General features: G+C 45.2%; 1 protein-coding gene across 1 annotated transcript in view; it reads left to right on the forward strand.

Annotated features, from left to right (window-relative positions):
* The first annotated feature begins 2800 nt into the window (after positions 1-2800).
* LOC146442246 (neural-cadherin-like) overlaps positions 2801-21115 on the forward strand; it is a 51634-nt gene continuing 33319 nt past the window's right edge. Inside the window, exons 1-5 of the mRNA XM_085053240.1 lie at positions 2801-3835; positions 15406-15600; positions 16043-16268; positions 17572-17776; positions 18176-18287. Coding sequence (XP_084909366.1) covers positions 2809-3835; positions 15406-15600; positions 16043-16268; positions 17572-17776; positions 18176-18287 — 1765 coding nt within the window. The 5' untranslated portion in view covers positions 2801-2808. The remainder of the gene's footprint in view (positions 3836-15405; positions 15601-16042; positions 16269-17571; positions 17777-18175; positions 18288-21115) is intronic.

Consider the following 21115-nt stretch of genomic DNA (forward strand, 5'->3'; position numbering starts at 1 on the left):
GCTTTGGGCAATAAGACAAAATCATTGCAGCAGAAGTGATTAAACCATGTATGCAATTTTAGAAAGGTACATTAAAATCAAGCCTGCTTTTAATTTCATCATGAAAACCTATTTCTGAAGCACACACACTAACTGTCAATTTCATCTATTTCAGTATTGTTAGCATCTGGATAAATGCTGCTCTTTTTTTTTTTTTTTTTTTTTTCTTTTTCTCTCCTCCCAAGTTGGCCTGTTTTATGACAATCTGAGCTGTAGTCTGAAGTGCTGGTTGGATTCCAGGGACTTGGCCCAGCTGCAAGGGAGGGCCAGAGGAAGGCTTTTGGGCTTGCTGATATTCTGGCCTCAGAATGGCAGTTCTTAATTTTAATGGTTGCAGTTCACAGTCCTCAGTTCACTAGAGAGCTTTGCTTAAGAAGAACCCTAAAACTAAATTTCACTGTGGTTTTTTTGGCAATAGAAGCTGACAGTGTCCTGAAGATATCTAGGGAGCTTGTTTTATTTATTTATATTTATTTCTTGTCTGTGTTGTTTCCTGTTGAAGCCAAGAGTCATCTCTATTATCTTTACTGAGATGACCTCTTGCATTAACTCTGTATCAGTCCATGTGGATTCTCCTTCAGTTTTGCAGGAATAGTCAAGTTCCTTTAGAAAATATGGCTACACTCAAGTGTGTTTGTAGCTCTTTAAATTGTAGGGTGGGATCTGTGTCCACAAGTATCTCTACATTTGTTTTGTTGTAGCACAGGTTTTGTGTAACTGGATGTTGAATATGAGACAATTGTGCTAGTGAGTATCCACAGTGGCAAGCTTGGCACTGGTTCTGCTCTGTAAGGTGTGCCCTAAGTTCTGGCAATGGCAATGACACGCAGGAGAAGCCTGAATTTCCATCACCAAAATGCTGTGTTAGTGTATTAGAAGTACATGGGTTCATAGGTGGGAGGGGATACTGTGAATAAAATACAGTTTATATCTTCACAGGCCGTAGGCAAAACTGGATGTTTCTAAATGCTTGGATTCATTTGCTTGTTGAAGGTTTGTGTAAGGATGCAACACACTTCACAAGAGAGAATGCTGCATTGTGTCTCATTGCAGATCTAAGCTTGTGCTGAACTTAACGCTTGTTTGCATGGTCTGGCTGGCTCATTAGGTGTTTTAAATTAATGACCCTTCCAGTGCCTTTTTGAAGGAAGGAATTAAGGCACAAAGAGCAGCCATAACATACTCAAAGTTTGCTACAGCACATTAACCAAGGATGGATCTTGGTGGTTGCTTTCATGTTATTACTGGTAAACCATTCTATAAAACTGTTTGGTTTTACTTTTTGCCTTCCCAGTCTGAGATCTTGCATTGTGCCAAATTGTAGAAACTATCATCCCTTAGCCTTGATGGGTAAAAAAAAAAAGGCTGACAGCCTGTAATAATGGGATGTGATCTCCCAACAATTAACTCCCCTTAAAACTGGTAATTCCCTGGGTGGCAGAGGTGCAGGTCTAGCAGTTGGTTGTCACCTTTGACTGTTGCCCGCAATACTTGACTAAGGACAAGGGAAATAGGTTGTGGCTTTCTTGAGCAGAGCTTCACTTCCAGCATAGATGTGTCATCACTGAAGTTACAACACAGCTGGCAACAAACACCCCTGCCTTCCAAATAACCTTCTAGTAAAACTAGCAAGCCTGTTCAAAGGAGGAAGAGGGAGCATTTCTAATGGAACACCTAACTCAGTTTGTCCAGCTGGATGTGGAGAAGTTAGCAAAAGGCTGCTCCTGAGCTGTTACCATCACTGTGTGAAAGGAGATACTATTCTTGTTTATTAGCAGGAAGATGCTGCTGGGAACTTGGAGCAATGAGAAAATGAATACTGTTTGGTTTGATGAGTAGTGGGGAGTGATTGACATTGGAGTGGTCTGGCTTGTATTCACATTTCCATTGATCACAGATTAACCAGTGCAACGAGTTCATGCCCAGATTGTTTTATGCAAGTTTAATGGGATTGATGTGCTTGCTTAGTGCATTCAGAAGGATCATTTCAGTCCTGCTGTCAACACACTGTTCTTGTCTCAAAAATATTGCATCTTTCCGGAGGGAGCAGCAAGCTGAATGTGCACTTCTGAGAGGCAGTGCTTCCAAGACAAGCACAGTTTACAACAGAGAAGCACTTCTGCTGGGTGACAACTGCTTTTCAATGATTCAAGCGTCCCAAGGTCCACTCTCCTTTATGCAATAATGGTTTTTTAATCTGTTGCTCTTATGGTGGTTCTTGAAGCTTGGCTGGATGGGATTTTTTCATGCAGGCTCAGGAGAGCAAGAGATTGCCCATTTTCCCCAAGTCACGCCCCAGGAAGTGTAGTTCATCCTGTGCCCGCTCAGCTTGCAGAAGATCGGGAGGGAGCAGCTGGATGCATATGGTGGTTTGACCCCGGCTGAATGCCAAGCACCCACTAAAGCCGCTCTATCACTCCCCCTGCAAACGGACAGAGGAGAAGAATTATAACCAAATGTTCACGAGTTGAAAGAAGGACAGGAAGAGATCACTCACCGATTACCCCCAGGAGCAATGTGAAATGGGGGAAGATGAGAAATGTGCCAGGCAACGCTGTGCGCTTTGCCACGGAATAGGGAACGACGAGGAATTTGCACCTCAGCGTTGTGCGCTTTGCCACGGGCGGGCTCCCCGCTCGGCCACGCGGGGCGGGCTCGCTCCGTCCCCGCCCACGGCCGTGACTGGCCGCGGGACGGGCGGGGGCTGCCCGAGCCGTGGGTGCCCGCGGCGGTAGCGGCGCAGAGCTGGACTGCGCTCCGCTCGGCGGGATGGGCCGGGCGCGGCGGGGCGGCTGCGGGATGCTCCCGGTCCTGCTGCTGCTGCCGCTGCTCGGCGGGGCGGCGGGACAGGGCTGCGCTGGCTCCCCCCGCCTGCTGCGCTTCTCCGGGCAGGTGCCCGAGAACAGCCCGGCGGGGACGCGGGTGCGGGGCTTGCGGGTGCCGCTGCGGAGGCTGCTGGGCCCCGGGGAGCCGGCCGGGGAGTGGGCGCTGGAGGGCGACGGCGCATCCCGCTTCTCCCTCCAGCGGCGGCCGGGTGGCGGCCGGGGGCTGCTGCTGCTCCGCACGGCCGAACGCCTGGACCGGGAGGCGCAGCCCGAGTACGGGCTCCGGCTGCGGCGGCGGGCGGGACGCTCTCCCCGGGAGGCGCTGCTGCGGGTCCGGGTCCTGGACCGCAACGACCACCGGCCGCGGCTGCCGCCGGCGCGGCCGCTGGAGGTGGACGAGCTGGTCCCGCTGGGCACGGAGGTGGCTCGGCTCCGCGCCTCGGACGGCGACGAGGGCGCTAACGCGCGCCTCACCTACCGCCCGTGGCCGCCGAGCGCCGGCAGCCGCCTGCTCTTCGTGGTGCCCCGCAGCGGGCAGGTGCTGACCGTGGGCTCGCTGCTGGGGCTGCGCCGGCTCCGCCTCTGCGTGGCGGCTCTGGACCACGGGCGGCCGCGGCCGCTGCGCAGCCCCGCGCGGTGCCTGCGCCTGGCCGTGCGCGGACGGGGGGCGGCGGGCGGCCCGGGGCGGCGGCGGGGGCCGCGATCGCTGCAGCCGCCGCCCGAGCGGCCGCCGGGGCCCAGCGCCCGGCGCTACACGGCCCGCCTGCCCCCCGGGGCGCGGGTGGGCGACACCGTCTTCACCGTCCCGAGGAGCCGAGACCGGGCGGCGGGCCACTGGTTCGAGCTGGCCTCTCCCGGCGCCGCCCCCGTGGGGGTCGACAGGACGTCGGGGCGGCTCTACCTGCGGCGGGAGCTGCGAGCGGGCGGCCGGGCGGAGGTGCTGGTCAAGGTGCACCGCGGCGGTGGAGGAGGTAGCGGTCCGGGACTTGACGGGACGGGGAGGGTGGCGGGGATGGGATCGGTTCTCCCCCCGGCGCTGCCCCGGGTGGATCGGGATGGGCGCAGAAAGGACGGGTGGGCATGGAGAGTGTCCCCGAGGGAGGGAGATGCTAAGCATGCACGGCCGTGCCGAGGAGATGCGGCTCTCCGTGAGGTGCGGAGAGCAGGCGGCTGTGGGAGCTGGGTGGCTGGCGTGGGAATGTGCCGGCTCTTCCCCGGTACCTCCCGCAGAGCTTCTGCCTCGTCTTTGAAGGAGCAGCTGGAAACGCAGGGAATAATATTTTGGTTATGTTGTCTTGTAAGGAATTCTTGTCACAGTGGATTCACTTTTGTTAAACTAGAGGTGTCTGCTCAGAGGTTAACAAGCAGGTAGGGCTCGTTAAAGAAGGGGCCACACCACAATAGACAGCTTCTCTCATAGTGGGGGCAGTTAGCGGGAAGTCTCTTCTGTCGCTTAGGTGCTGCTGGAAGGGCTCGGGAAGGAAGACGTGGCGCTGGCCGGGCTGTGGGCGCTTACAGAGCTGCAGCTGCAGCCCGCTGCGCCCGGAGAGCCCACTGAGCCCTGTCCCTGAACAGCTCCCAATGATGCTGGGAGTCAGCTACACACCCGGCAGAGCAGCACACGGGAAGGGGAAGGAGTCATCGCAAAATAGATGTCAACGAACTTAGGACATGCAAAAAAAAAAAAAAAAAATCTGAATCAGGTGTCCCAGGAGTTGCTGTAGAGAACTAAACGGAGGTATTGTAGTTATACCACTGTGCAAGTCCTCTGTACATCAAGAGCTCGTATAATGTTGTGTATGGTTTTGCTAGTAACACAGCAAAGAGAATGGCTAGGCTTGATAAGCTTCCTAAACTGCATTAAGCTGGAGATGTGTTATGGCTGCGTGAGCCATCCTTTCCATGTGTTGCTTTCATCTTAGTCAGAGAAAGTTTTAGAGTGTGTTTGTAAGTGTAGCTCCAGTCTCTGATAACATAACTGGTTATCGTTTGCCTGGGTTTATTTTGTATTGTTTGCTTGTCTTTTTTTCTTAGATGTTTGCAACTTCACTATAGAAGGAATATTTGCCAATTTCTATAAATGAATTTTACAGCCTAGTGCTCAGGAAATGTGAAACATAGAGCTGGGAGGAAAACAAACATGTTGAAGCATGCTTGGGGTCATGATCTTCACAATGTGTGCAGTCTGAGAATCCAGAGCTGCCTGCCTGAGAAACTTATTCGTGCAGGAATGGGATGTGTTGCTCAAGTGACAAACATTTAGCTTTAGAAAAACTCTGCACAGTATTTCTAGGTGCTAACTTTAAACAAATCGCCTGATGTTTAAAGTAGAGCTTCTCATTAAAGCTAAAGATGGAGTTGTAAAGGGGACACACAGCTTGACCGTCTTGCTTGTTTATAGCGAAAGCAAATAACCTTGTGAACAGCATTCACCATATGATTAATTGTGTTGTCCTCTCCAGTCTGGTGGTGTACAGCATATTTTTACCACTGTCTGTGCACTGATAATGTATTGATGAGAGATGAGCCTCAGGGAGAAAGGAATTCAATGATCAAATGGGACAAGGTCATTTAGACACTCCTTTAAGCTACTTTGAATATAAAAATTCTCTCCTAACTTTGTACAGCAACAAACTTTGGATCTTTTTCTGGCTGCTTATTTTATAAAAATATAGTGAAATCGTGAGAGGATTTGAGCATCCATTTTTTCATCTGAAGAAACCTGGTGAACAGTCAAAAGTCAAACAGAATTAACTTTGGTCTGCTCCTCATTTCTCCTCACATCTCATACTAAATGTAATTAACAGTGACTCACAAAGTAATCAATATTATGGAATATGTGCCAAACTTTTAATCACATCTTTAATTGAAAAACAAAGCTATTGGACCCTTATTAATTGCCATCTCTTATGTAAAAGTCATGAATGGACTTAGGCATTTCACAGGTGCTGTTTCTCCACGGAAGCATGTGTCTTGGGGTTTTGGATGCATTTGCCTTTTTTTTTTCCCAAGAAAAGCAAAGCTTTTTAAAAAAATAACCTTTAAAAAAATAAAACAGGAGGTCAGATAGTAACTTAGAGTACTCTTTCTTGCAACAGTAGTCCTAGGAAGACAAGGTATTCATGTGTGCAGTTGAAATACTGAAATAAACGGAGCGCAGAGTACAATAACATTCTTAACCTTCCCAGTTGCTCAGTAGCACATGTTGCTGTGATAGGGAGGGGGCTGCCATCTGTTTTGTGGGATGCTGTAGCAGGCACTGTGAAAACACAGCTCTTCTCCCATTGCATACACACTTGGTACATGGACTGTGCATCGTAAAGATGTTTGCACAGCTTCTGTGCTTTGTCTTATTTACCTACACAGAGCAGTTTGCATCTTCTTTAGGAATCTGGCAACCTCTGCCTTTCCATCAAAGCCTTGCTGTTCTGGGCTCTGTGCATGGATAGTTATAGATTGGACCTGGAGTTTAGACAAGACTCTTATACAAAGGTATGGGCTGCAGACCCAACTTTTCTCATCCAGATTTTCTTTTGGGACATTTCACATCCTGAAAACATTGACTGCACCATCAGAACAGTCTGTAGCCTGAGCATGGAAAGGCTGGGGCTGGTGAGGAAGGGTTGCAAGAGTTGAAACTCCCTTTTCTTCCAAGCCTGCCTCTGTTCATGCACATTTGTGAGTACCCACACAGGTTCTCATATTTGTTACCAACATACACAGGGTCAGAGTTGCTGTTTCCTCTTCTGGCCCTGCAGCTGTCCTCTCTGATGCTGGCAATGGGTACTGGTGCACACTGCATAGAAATTTGACATTTAGCACTTTGTCTGTCATGCTTCAAAAAGCAATTTCTCACCCCTGTTCTTTGACTCTAGAAGACTTTTAGCTCTCTTGGGGGTTTTTGTTTAATTTGTTTTCTTTTTTTGTTTCTTTTTAACTGAAGAGGCTGCCACAAAAGGCTTATAGATTACACAGTGCCTTGGCTTCGACGAGTGAGACTCAGTGGGTTATGTCCATGTTCTTTTGCACACTCACACTGCAGATACACTCCACATACTCTCTAACTGAAACCAACTGTGTGAGAAGTCACTCCATAATCTACAAAGGTTAATTTTGTTTGACAACAGTAGGGACGCAAAAAAAGACTGGCAAGACAAATCTCTTCCCCTCCCATTCTTCAGTGCTCTGATTCTGTAGTGCTCTGCAGAATCTTCTTCCCCTCACAGTCTGCAGTGCTCTGACGGGTTAAAGGGTTGAGGCTAGCAACCCTTTAACTCTGGGATGCCTCAAGACATCAAAGGGGAGTAAACACCAGCAGGTAGTTTAAGACTGAAGTGAATAAAACAGTTGTAAGGCTGTTCAGTATTTTCTTGGTGTTGGAAGTAGATGTATATCTCATTTCCTGTTCACTTTCAGGTGGGATAACAAGTATTTACTACTGTAAGTGAATTCCAAGGAGATCTTAAATCTGACTGAGAAGGCTGTAGTCTAATGCAGTTCCTTCAGTGCAGTGTCCTATGGTAGAATATGATCAGTATTGAACCCTTATGACTCACTGGAAGCAAAAACTGTCTTTTAAAAAAAATATCAGATTCCTGAAAACCTAGGCAACCTAGACTGCACGTGGAAAGAAAATGTAGTTTGAGTCCCTTGCACTTTCTTAACAAACCTCCATCAGGATGCCTGTTGGGAAGGGAAACCTCTCAATCCACATAATACAGCTTCTATAAAAACTAACAAGTAATTCATGTATGTTGCTGGCTGTGATTTCAAATCAAGATATCGCTTAGGTTTTGGGGGGTTTTCCTTTTTTTTTTTTTTACCAGAGCCAGAAATGGCCCACTTCTTCCTGGCACCCCCTGACATTTTTAGAAAATAAATCTGACTCCAGAAACAGAAATTTGACCTGATCAGGTATAGAGATCATATTATATGCTTCTTTTTTTTATTTCTGGGTATGTGTGTGGGGGGGGGGTGTTTCCTCTTGGTGTCAGACTGATTAAAACCATCTGTGGATGCCATTAGTGTGCCTCCAAAATCGGTTACCAGCAGAAAAACCTTGCATCACTTTACCCGTGAAACTACTGTAATGGCCAGGAATCACTGGATGAAAGTGCAGGCTCCAGGATGAAGGTTATTACATTACTCTGCTGTACCTACCTTTGGAAAAACCTTGCTTAAAAAAAATTAATATAAACATATATAATGATCCAGAGGCAATAAATAAGTTGTAAGAATGTCTAATAAACTCAGACATTTTGAGAAGACAACAAAAAGCTTAAAACTGAAGAGGAAAATGTAAAGCTTATGCTACAGGTATTCTTAGTAAGGTACACAAGCTATTTAAACTATGAAAAAACCTCTATTGTAATAAATTTGAGAGAAAAGCAATGGGAGACCTTAAAAGTAGAACATTTGGCCCTTTATTCTTAAGATTAGCATCTTGAATCCTTTTATACAGACTATGATTTAGTATTTCTGAATTTTCATTACATTTCAACAGCAGGAACGCATTTAAAAATCTGGGTTTAGACCCAGATCAAAGCTGCACCATGCCAGAAGCACCCCTGCATGCTCCTGGTGTTGTCTCCCACTCCAGGGGCAATGTGCAGTGCGCAGCAGTGTTTGATTTTCGTGTGCTGGCAGGAGCCAGCTGCCCTGGGGCTGTCTTTACACACCTGCATTACACATGGGAGGCCCAAAATTCACACACACCATGTTTGCACAGGCAGTCTGCTCATAGGAGCTCCCCATGGCAGGTGTGCATGTAGCCTCCTCCTTTGGGACTGTGTCTGAATTGGAATTGAGCTCCTGATTGTGCATCTCCCATGGACTTGGACAGCTGTGTTCCCCCCAGAGAGCAGTGGCTTCACAGCCAGGGGTTTTGGGCAGGCATTCGTGTTTCCTTTCTAAAGCAGTCAGACCTTGGCTAGTGCAATACTCAGCAGTACTGGAGTTTGAGCAGTGAGGTTGGCTGCTAGTGGAAACTGCCCAAAATTTAAGAAAAAATAAAGCAGGAAGTTTAAGAAAAGGCTTTAAAAATCTGAAAACCCACAAAAATAGCTGCACTTCCTACCTTCTCTGAGGTGCTGTGTTTCTAATTCTGCTGGTTGTGTGGTGACAAGCAGCTGTTGGCAGATACAATAGATTTAAGGGTTGAGGCAGAGATGCTACTTCTGTAATCACAGATCTGAGAGTGCTTCAGAGCTTTCCTGTGGAAACAGACAACAAAATTAAAACAGATTTTAAAGACTAGAGCAAGACAAGAGCAAACCACAGGCAAGATGGTGTGATGACAGTAAAAATTTTGAAGGATGGATTTTGAAGTCCTGTTGCTATAACTGCCTGAAGGTTTTCCTCTGGTGTACAGACATCTGCCTGTAGAGATGTCTTTGCTGCCTAACAGATGCCATGGTTGTGTCAGACACCCCGTGAGATGGAAGTACCCCCTGTAGCTGTGCATCCACACAAAAAGGGAAAAACTGGCTGAAGATTTTTCTTTGCTATCCATGTCTGCAGAGGCACCTACAATTGCATTTTAGCTCAATGGTCCCACTGGATGGGCCTACAGGTAGTGTTGAGAAAAGCGAGACCTTGCCTCCTAAATTGGACGAGGGTGTGTATACATAGAAAATGTGTCCACGTGCTGGTGTGTATTAAGAAATATGTAATGAAAATAATCCAGAGTGATCTCTGTAGGCTGCTCTTTCAAGCATGCTGGTTGTGGTTAACTGAGGAGGGAAAATTGAACTTGGCCTAGCTTTAGATGAGGCAGTTGGTACAGTCACAGTGCCTGGGGTTACTGTGGCTGTGGGCTCTTCATCCACAGGCTGGGCTAGTGGCTGTGGACTGCCAAGGGAATGAACAGCCTATTGCCATAGCTGTGATGGTAGGGGTATTACCTTGCCTTCTAGACACTGCACTCACTAATTGCTCCAACTGGAGCCCAGTCAGTGCCCTAGTGTGTTGTTCAGGAATATGGTACTCCTGGGCATTGTATCCAAGCCTTAGGAGTATTTGTGAGACACCAAATCTGTTAATTAATAAAAACATCATGATCAGGAATATCACATCAGTGTTTGAGGTGGAGCTGACCCATCACATTCATGACAGCAGACTAGCTGGACTAAAGGTGCTCCTATACAACTTTTCTTTTGGGAGTTGGAGGAAAAAAAATCCTAAAATTAAGCCTTCAGTTTTGAATGAGGAGATCTGTGTTGTGAAGGCTTTCCCTGTTCTAATAACTTCTTCATGGCCCTGCACTTCTCCCAGTGGGGGTGGCAGCACGTGCTGTAGCTGGGACAGAGGCATGAGCATCATAGGTGTTGCTGACTGGACTAGTCCTCAAGACCAGGTTAAAGCTGATTTTTCTTCTCCTTTCCCTCAGTGGACATCTTTATTTTGGATGCTCATCTTCTGGCCAGCTGCTGATATTCAAGCTTGTAGGAATAATTTACCACCAGATTCAAAAGCCACTTGGGCAGGAGACAGTGGCACAGTGGACAGCATGACTGTGTAAATATCACTAATAGTATCATTCAAATGCAAAAAAAGCATTTCTAAAAGTGATTACGAACTCTCATTAAAGATCAATTACTGCCACAAGAAATTTTGGTGTAAGTTTAGATATCCCTAAGTAGATTATGCCTGTCGTCCTGAAGATGACAAGGAGGTTTTAGCATGATAGTAACCATTTCTCAGGTGTAGATTTCCTGGCTGTGGTTCAACAACGAGCCAAAGCTCCTGATGTCTTGCCCTGCCACTGAGGAGTAGTGATGTGGCCTGACAGCACAATGAGGGGCTTTGTAGGCATTTCACCTTTGTAGGCATTTCACCTAGGTGTCCTGTTTCAAGCTGGGTACTTCAGAAACTTCTTCACATACCACACTGTCTCTTTTCAATTCAAATTATTATTTTTTCCTGAGGGGATAGAAGCAAAGCATAAACTACCATTTTTAATTCACATTTTTTACTTCGCAATTTTCCAGCATTAGTCTCCTCAAACCCACATCAGTCAGTGCAGCTCTAATCCTAATCACAGGGAGAGAGATTCTGTTCTCTCATGTTCCTTCTTCTGGTAAGGAAGGAAATGAAATGATTAAAGGAACATGCAATTGACACAGGCTTGCAAGAATAGCCACTTGCAGTTTCAAAACCCTTTCCAGTTTTTTCTTTGCTCTCATATTCTTGTCCAAGGATGGTGCAGGTGTATCTGCCCTGATCTGCTGAAGTGTGTTTAGCCCTTGAAGACACAAATTTAGCATCTCTTCATTTCCCCGCTTCATCATAACCTTTTTACTTAGGATGCTTTTAGCTGATGATTGACTGACATCCCTTTTGTTTACATGCCTTTCTTAGATGTAAGCAACAGGTAAAGCTGAAGCCTTGGGATACACCAGTATCTCCAGGAAAATCAGTACTCCTTAGTATTCTCCTCCAGACTGATCATACCAAGACTCTTTGCAATGTGTGATGCTGAGGCCAGACTATCCTGTTGGTAGTCTGGTTTCACAGGGTGTAGAGCCTTGTTTCCTGATTATTTCCTTCCTTGCAGTGGATGATTCATATTGACAGAGTGGGTGAACTGCAACATCACTGGGTGATGTTGCATTTTGATTTAATAGGATGCTGTGGTTGTGTCAGGAACAAAATAAAAGATTATTGATTTCAGAGGCTTGATCTGTTAATGCCTTGGCAGCTATGACAGTTGAAAACACAATGCATTTCTGGGGAAAAACTCTATCAAGACTGGCTTTGTTTCCCTGACTTGTTTCAAGTCAATGTGATAATTTTACACAGTATTTGACTGCCACGTGTCTGTAACACCTTAAAATCCTTGAGCTTCTCACACCTGGTGTGTATGTAAAAGGAAGTTACCAGAACAGACATGGCCATACCCATAGTGCTGCTGAAGTCCAGCTCTTCCTGCATGATAAGGGAAATTAGTGCTGTTTGACTCACCTCCTGTTAGTCTCCAGACTATGTTCAGAGCTACTTTTTTAGGGTTTTGATTGGACTTGATTGACTAAAACCTGCTCTTTGTAGCTATCTTTTCTTCTATTTATGCCCTGCTATAATTAGAGCTCTGATCTGTATATGTATAACCTGGACTGTTTTGTCAGCATGCTTGCAGGTTGCTTCAATTTAAATGTTGTTTACTTGCATGGAGAAAACAGCTTGAAGTCTGAAAATCTGAGAAAAATGCTGAGGGCCTAAAGGAGTACGCCAGGTCTCAGCTGCAGAAAGATTTTCCACCCTACAGATGAAGTTTATTACCCCCTGCTGCTGTACCACAGCCCTCCAGGTTTGGCCTCATCCCACGTTTTGCCTTTCATATGTGGTGCTGGATGTTTATAGAGTGCCATTCACTCCTTTTTTCCACTTCTTACCCTTAAGCAAACAGCAAAGATAAAACACAAAGTCTGAAAGAATGTTTATGCTAGAAGTTCCCCCAAGCTGCAGGGGAATGAGTGACATGTGGACATGTATGCCTTGAAAATCAATGAGATGCAAAAGCTGACAGGCAGGGAGATTAATGATGGAAAGGATTTAACAGTCTTGCTGGTTCCATGCCCCGCCTAGAGGCAGGTTTTGCCACAACAAAGTGATTGCCGGCAGATATTTGTCTAGTCAGGTCTTAAAGATCTCAGTGATGGATGCTCTCTAACCTCTCTAGCTACTATCAAGGGTTGCATTATCCTTATGATTAAAAACATGCTGAAGCATCCCTCCCCAAACATCTAATGCCAGTCTTTTCCTTGAGAATGAGACTTAGTTGCTGTTTGGGTTGCAGGTTAGGGAACAGCTGCCTGACTTCATACATTGGTCCTTCAGCCTCTTATATCACTGTTTGCATGTCTCTTGCAGTCTCCTGGAAATTTCCAGGTCTTTCCACCTCTCTTGAACGGCATGCTTTCTGGTTATGCTCTTGGCTTTTCTCTGGACGCTTGCCAGCTGGTCCACATCTTTCTTGAAATCCAGCCCCCAGAACTTTAGTTCACTGGATTGCCCAGGGAGATTTTGGAGTTTCCCTCCTTGGAGATATTCAAAAACCATGTGGACATGGTTCTGAGCAGCCAGCTCTAGGCAGCCTGGCTTGAGCAGAACGGTTGGACCAGGTGATGTCCAGAGGTCCTGCCAACCTCACCCATCCCATAAGTCTGTGGTCTCAGGCTTTGCTAAGTGTCACAATTCTACCAAGGTTCAGTGATGGCTGAACATGAGCCGGTGTGTGCCCAGGTGGCCAAGAAGGCCAATGGCATCCTGGCCTGGATCAGCAGCAGTGTGGTCAGCAGGACCAGGGCTGTGATTTTCACCCTGTACTCAGCACTGGTGAGGCTGCACCTCGAGTGTTGTGTTCACTTCTGGGCCCCTCAGTTCAGAAAGGCTTTGAGGTGCTGGAGTGAGTCCAGAGAAGGGCAGTGGAGCTGGTGAAGAGTCTGGAGCACAAGTCCTATGAGGAGCAGCTGAGGGAGCTGAGAGTGTTTTTCCTGGAGCAAAGGAGGCTCGGGAGTGACTTTATCGCTCTCTACAGCTCCCTGAAAGGAGGTTGTAGCCAGGAGGGGTCTCCTCTCCCAAGTAACAAGTGATAGGAAAAGAGGAAATGGCCCCAAGTTGTGCCAGGGGACGTTTAGATTAGATATTAGGGGGAAAATTCTTCACAGAAAAGGTTACCAAGCATTAGAACAGGCTGTCCAGGGAAGCAATTGAGTCACTGTCTCTGGAGGCATGTAAAAGATGTGTGGATGTGGCATTTAGGGACATGGTTGCATGGAATCACAGAATTGTAAAGGTTGGAAAAGATCTTTAAGATCATTAAGTCCAACCATCAGCCTAATACCAGCTTGATGTTCACCATTAAACCATGTCCTCCAGTGCCATATCCACATGCATTTTGAACACTTCTAGAGATGGTGAATCTCAGATTTAGTTGTGGAGTTGGCGGTACCAAGTTCATGGTTGGACTCTGAGCTCACAGAGTCTTTTTCAACATAAACTCTTCTATGTTTCTATTTAAATACACATTTCAGAGTGGGGGAAGGGAAATTTTTGTAAAATTCCAGAAAATTATGGTTAATTTGAGCAACACAAATATTTTTCCTGATGTGCTGTCTTGAACTCAGTGACATTTGTTCCCTTGTCTGTCTTTTTTAAAACATAAATCTCTGCTGTAGTGCTGACTTTTGGTGGGTTTTACAATACCTACAGGAGGGTTAGAACCTTGTCACTGATTCGTATTTTACATTTGGATCACTTAGATGGAGCAATATTAAGGAATAGTCTGTAGAATTATGATTTTTGAAATAATTCTCTAGGTTTCACTAAATGGGAAAAATACTTGACTAGATATTCAATGTCTGCCCAAATTAGAACTGCCTGAATTTGACCAATAAATGAACAAAAATATCTTGAAATGCTCATGCCTACAAGTTTTTATCCTGTTGCTTGACCCTAGCAAAATGACACTGTCTGTAGCTGGCTGAATTAAGACATGTGTTTCTCAGCCCTCCCTCTCGGCTATAGATAAAATACTAACTGCTCCAGCTGCTCTCATGAGCCACTAGCTCATGCTGTGGGATGTGCCTTATCCTACACAGCAATAGGGAGGAAAAAAGTTAACCAGTGTTCCTGTGTATGCAGTGTTGGTACATGAGCAAACCAGAAACCATCTAAGAATTTCCTCTGGCTAAAAAAACCATGTCTTAAATGATCTTAAATACTTTAAAAGCCCACAAAACCTCAGTTAAGTTTTTTTTCCCCTCCTGGGAATGATTATCTCTGGGAAATTTGCCCAGCATGTATTTTTACTGTGGGGCAAGGACGCTCATAAGTACAGGTCTTGCATGTCAGCAAATGTTTATCCATGGGTAGTCTTTTATTTTTATTACTATCACATCCCTGAGATATACACTTAAAATGGTTTGGAATTTCTGGCTTAATTCTTGCCTTTGGTGCTGGTTTTGTCCACGTGCTCCTGTCTTCTTCCATCCTGTGTGACATGTGGCTTTTCTGAAGGAAGAGATGAAAGGTTTCCTGTAGGAGACACATGTACACCTGAGTGGGTGTTTCATTTGGCAGTGGTGTAGCCCTGAACAGACCTGCAACCTCAGTGCTGTTTGTTCAATTATGTGATCATATTCTAACAGGCAGAAAACGTGCACTTCTCATATGTACCTTTCTACACCTCCCCTTTCTACATTTAGTTTCTCTTTTTATTCAAATTTATTTTCTATATTCAATAATATATTCATTTTGATTTGAAGTCAAATCGCAAGGCTATTTCTGGAACACAAATGTGCTTAGGAAAATTTCTTCAAGAAGCTCAGATTTACCTTTAGCATCTGTTAGTGACTTGCTGTGAGTTAAAAAGGCTTGAATATAAGTCTCCCTAGAGGTAAAAATACTGTGATTAAAACTCTACATGTCCTTTGCAGTGGAAGATTCCTTCTCAGTTTGTTTACAGATACTAATGGATAAGATCATAACATTCCTGACTAAAGTTTGTGACCAAGCTGTCTAGAAATCCACCTATCTTTTGCAGATGATGACTGGTACCTCTGCCACGTGACACTGGTTGCCCCAGAGGAGGAGCTCCTGTCCTGGGCCATGTACCCATACCCCTACCTGGCACGAGTCGATCCCGATGCTCGCAAAGGCACCCTCATCTACCAGCTGGTTGCACATTACAGCAGCCATGAAAATGCCACTGCTGGGATAACTTACACACTCATTGCAGGTAGGTCTAGTCTGAAATAAAGGTAAAATTCTGTGGAGTTGCAGATGTTTCTTAGCAAGTTCCCATTTTCTAATTTCATTGGTAGATTTTTCCCTTGGGAAATCCTTAAAGATACAAGTACAGCAAATAGAACCTGGAAGTGCTGCAAGTTATGTGGATGGGAAACTTTCTTGTTGCCATTTTCTTTGCTTTACTCCTATTCTGAGATTGATGGCAGCTTTACTGTTAGCTTAAGGCTCCATTTCTTACTTGTCTCTTTTACACTGCACTGGTCAATGAAACAGTGTGAGTGAAAGATAAGGTGAACAACTGGAGAGGTGAAAAGAAGTGCATACAAGGACACAGGTGGATGACTTGAGGATAGCTTACCTTGAAATGGTGAAGGTGCAGATGTTCTTGCTGTGGGGCATGTCTCAGACCAGCTTTGTGCACGTGTTGCTAGGTGGTGAGGAGCGGTTCCGAGTGGATAAGGACACTGGCATTATCGTGACAACCGGCTTGCCCCTGACGTGGAACAAGGAGTATGTGGTTACTGTGGCAGCCTCTGATGAGTACGGCAACAAAAGCCCCTATGCCTCCATTTCCATCCTGGCAGGCTCCCGACCTCCACAGTTCACTAACATGTCCTACAGTGTGTTTGTCCCTGAAAATACTCCAGCAGGAGAAAAGTAAGTCGCACTTTGTTAGATGACTCCTTCCCTGCAGTGTGAGAGGAGCTTCACAGAGCATAACAGAGTCAAAACTTTTGTGGATTTGCTTCTCAGGGCTATGCATATGCATTTGCCTATTGCACTTTTAAAATAATATGTTTTCTAAAAGAAATTATGCCTGTTCTGACATTTCAGAGTCTCCAGTGTGGCACATGAGATACAGTCTGGGACACTGGAATTATTTAATGCTTTTGGGGCCTTAGTGCATTGCATCATGAATTAGAACAGCCACACTACTGGCTGTGCATCTCCTGGAGATTTAAACAAATGCTTGAAAAATAATCTTTTAATTAACCAGATTTGGAGTTGTTGGTGTCCCATTTGACTTGTATTTAAATTTTTAGGAAGACAAGTCATTGCCATACTCTTGAGATAACAACACCAGTGTGAAGTGCAAACAGATAAAGCTCAGTCTCCAAGTGGCTCTGCTGTTGCATGAAGAGTAGCTAAGCCAAGCCTCAGTAGGGAGATGCTCCCGAGCTGGCTCTGGGTTTATTGTCACTGTTCAGCTGCTTGAGAGCAGAATGGACTTTAAGGCACCAAGTGGCAGGTGGAACAGTGCCATGAGGCCTCTAAGGAGCAGGAAACCTTGGAATAAACTGATGACCTGCAAAAAATTGCTGGAGATGTGCCACTAATCCTTATGAGAGACTGAATGAGAAGGAGGGAAATTTTTCTCTTTCCCTGGAGCTTCCAATGAGATAAGCTAAAAGTGTGTTGTCATGCTGGTCAAACACTGGTGTGAGAGGTGGAGCTTCAAAACATTAGTCACAGTAGGGAGGCAAACATTCCTTTGATGTCTTGCCAAGATGGACAGCAGGATTTGGAAAACCATGTGCTTCATGGGTTTCCCATCCATGTCTGAACCCGTTTCTTTTCTGAATATACAACTTCAGAGAAACTCAGAAGTATAGTAGGTCATTTACTTCTGAATAACTGAGAAGCTGAGGGTAAACCAGTAACTGCTGTCAAGTATTTAGAAGGGTACAATAGGAAAGAAAAAATGTTTTAGTGTTGGTGTTGGTTGAAATGGCTTGTTATTCTAGCCCTGCTATGTCAGTAGATAAGTTTGGTGAGAGAAGAGAGGGTAGATGGGCTCCCTGTAGCAGAGGGTTTCCAGTCTGAATACAAAGCTGAGCCAAGCATTGACAGAGTGAGCAACACACCTTTCCTCATCCTTATCTTCCTCCTCTAGGTGCTCAGGAGACAGCTTTTGTTGTTACCGTTTTGAAGCAAAGGGTTGTTCTCTCGTTCTTTGCAGAGTAGCAGTTGTTGAGGCTGTTTCTTTCCAGAGCCAGCCTCTTTCATACACCCTGCTGACAAACCCCTCTGGGCTCTTCCGCGTGAGGCAAGAGAGTGGAGAGCTCAGCCTGACCCACCCTGTGGACTACGAGAGTGAGCACCACCTCTATCATCTCCTGCTGAAAGCCATGGAAGTCGAGAGCACTCTCAGCAGCGTGACTGAGGTACATGAGTCACTTCATGTCCTACCCATGGTCTGCAATCTTGTGACCTTCCTAGTGGGACCAGTTACACAGATAGACAGCCCAAGGCACTTGTGAGGATGGTGGGCAAGGAGGAGGCTTTGTAGTACAGACAGAAAGCTGGAGTCTGACCTGGATTCAGATACAGGCTCTGAAAATATCTCTTGTTACTTTTTGGCTTTGTCTCCCATCTCCTTGGAAGTGGAGAGGAAGATACTCCTCTGTGTTACAGGAGTAGTGTGAGAAAAATAGCATCAGAGGTGTAAGTAAGGATGGGGCAGCAGCAGAAGCACTGACTGCCACGGCAGTGTCCAGAAAGAAGTGCTCTTTTTGCAGAGTGTAGAAGCTAAAATCCTCTCTCAGCGTGTCCTTTTGTCTCAGGTCATGGTCCATATCACCGATGAAAATGACTGTTCTCCTGAATTCCAGCACTCCATTTACAGCAGAGACAACGTTCCCGAAACCATTCCTGTTGGCACCTCTCTGCTGCAAGGTGAGGACCATCCCTTCACTTTTTTGTCCCAGTCTTGCCACAGACCTGCTGGTTTGTTACCTGTTCATGTTCTGGCCATGAAGTGCTCTCTTCCACAGGCCCTGCCTTTGTAAGATGTGGAAGGCAGCTTTTCTGGCAGTCTGTGGATGGCTTTTAGGTATCCTGGAAGTTGTGAGTGTCCTCAGGTGAGGATCACTGTGCCCAAGGAGACATCTTGTGGTACCCAAGGGCAGTTAAAGCAGCTGATAATAAGTGGCTTAGTGGATTGCCACAGCTTGTTTCCTTTAAATGTCATACCTGTCTTTTAACTCATCTTGGTAATCTTTCTATGTCCCAGAAGCAGCTGCAACTAGTTTTTCTTTTCTTAATGTGTTAAAAAAGAACAGAGCTTTTTTAAATGGGCAACTAGTTCTATCAAATAGGTATTAATGCTGTATAACTGATTTGCAAAGTGTTAAAGGAAAAAATTTGGAAAGCTGTGAACTTATATTTATCTTTGTGGCTTGCCAGTCATCATTCCATGTTTGCTGTGTTTAACATGGCCACGTATCACTTGCATACAAACCCTGAGTGCACAGATGACATTTTTAGAGGCTAGAATAGTATGCTGTTAAAAGACTTTAGGGGTAATGAACCCTGAGAAATGAGTATGTGCCAAGGCAATACTTAGCAAAAAGATAACAATGTGAATTTCTCAAAGTTGGAGCTGAACTCTGCAGGTTGCAGAGGTGATAAGAAGCTTAGCTTCCCTTGTGTAAGGGGGCTGCAGGGCCTGCTTTCCCTACACACTTACTAAGAGAGTTCAGAGCTTGTCATACTTCAGTTTTACATTTAATGGCTCTTGGGAAGAAATGAGTTGGTCAGAATAATCAACTCCTAAAATTCCTAAGCATGTGATTTTCCTTAAAGTGATGAATGTTCTTCTCTCCAGAAGACTTGTAAAGCTCATAAAAACTCCAGTTGTGGGGAAAAAAAATGTATGTCCCATGTCCAAAGCAAGCAGAATGTCAAAGCTGTGCAATTGCATCACATGTTATTGTCTTGCCACATGGAGTATATTTCAAGAGAAATAGCCATTTTAGAAAAGAAAATGTGAGGTTGAAGTGTCAATCAGTGGAAATGGGTGTGTGGACACTCTCTTGCTGCTGAAGGACTGAGAAGGTTGTAAGTGTCTGCAAGGAAGCTTTACCCTGTGCAGGATGAGACCTGTGCCACTAACTCTGACTGCCAAAGCAAATATCATCTCAGGACAAAAAAGGCAAACAGCTCTTACCCTGGCTGCAATTCCTTGAGGGATGGGGTATTGCAGCCTCGGAATGTCCCGCAAACAAAATAAATGCAAATATGAGACAGTCTTTGCCATTCTGGGCATGCCTCATAGTGGAAAAGGCAGCATAATATATGCCTTTTTTAAAACTGTGAATGGTGTGAAAGTGGGTTTTGGTTATCAACCACTTTTATTTTAGCCCACTCAGTCTGAAGCACAGAGGGTGCTCTCAGCAGGGCCCTCAGCCTTCAGAACATGTGCAGAGCCAACACAGACCTGCTTGTGGCTGCTGTATGATTCTTAAAATATTCTTTGCAATGCACACCAGTTTCCAGGATGGAATGGAATAGAATTCCCAGTTTCTCTTGGGAAGTAAGGCATGTTTCTGTCATGTGTGAGTAAGCACCACATTCCCTATTCGCCAGAAAACATCTGGGGGGGAAAAAGCATATCGTTAAGCACATAGAATGTATTTTTGTGGATGATTACAGGGGCCCACTAATGACTGTAGATTAAATCAGAATTTTTCAAATCAAATATGTTTTTCACTTTCTCCATGCCTTTCTAAAAACAATACTTAACCACTATATTTGACAAATTTAAATCACTGTCATTTTAGTCTTTCTTGAGTTTCTAATATATTTTGTCTCTCAGTATAGCAAGAGTGTGATTAATTCTAAAGCCCTTGATTTTGTAGACTTTAACACACACAAACATTTATTCGCAGCGGGATTTGGAGAGATTTTAAACAAAATATTACAACCAGTTCTTGTAAACAAAGATGAGTAACTTTCCACAGGCAGATGTAGTTGAAATTTTTTGCAGCTAAGTAGAACAGTTTCTCAGTGCACTTTTGAAATTGCTCTCTGCCACTTTCATATTTTGAGTTCATATTCTGATAGAGATGTGTTCTTTCTGTCACTCATATACGGATGATGCTGCAGCTGCTTGCCAGGGTGTCCATGCACTGCAATCACTGCTCCACTTCCAGAAGGCTGTGTGCTACCACAGTGGCTGCATCTGTATCCTATTGGTAGAATAAGGAGTTTGTTTAGTACCACTGTGTGTGTATGTGAAGCCTCATTGTTTGGCTAGAAAAATTGCAGGGTAATTGGAGAAGTGAGCTTCCGCTCTTAAAAATCACTTTTGATGCCACACTGTGAGCTCCAGGTCTTTGTTGTGCTGGTTTGCTACTCCTGAGCAGATGGGACACTCAACATACTGAATAAACATTTACTGGGGAGGAATGTTTAATCACTCTTTGTACCTTGAAGCACCAGGTAATTAAAAAGTATATAACTAGCTGGGAGCTAATTAAATTTGAACACGGCATTCCTGGAAAGAGTGAGGAATCAGTTTCTGACTGATAATGTTCATTCAACTTGCATACTGATTATGTGCTAATTACCAGTGTTGACTGCTATTTGTACAAAGCATTTTGTGCAGTATTGGGATCACAGTTCTCCAGCAAATTCTCCTGTCTGCTATCACTCAGGCTGGGTTGGAGCAGAGGGAAGAGTTGTTTTGATTTTTCACTCCCAGTCTCCTGCTGAGTTCCCAG

The sequence above is a fragment of the Lichenostomus cassidix genome, chromosome 2 (genome assembly GCF_008360975.1).
Source record: "Lichenostomus cassidix isolate B80296 chromosome 2, HeHo_3.0, whole genome shotgun sequence".
NCBI lineage: Eukaryota > Metazoa > Chordata > Aves > Passeriformes > Meliphagidae > Lichenostomus > Lichenostomus cassidix.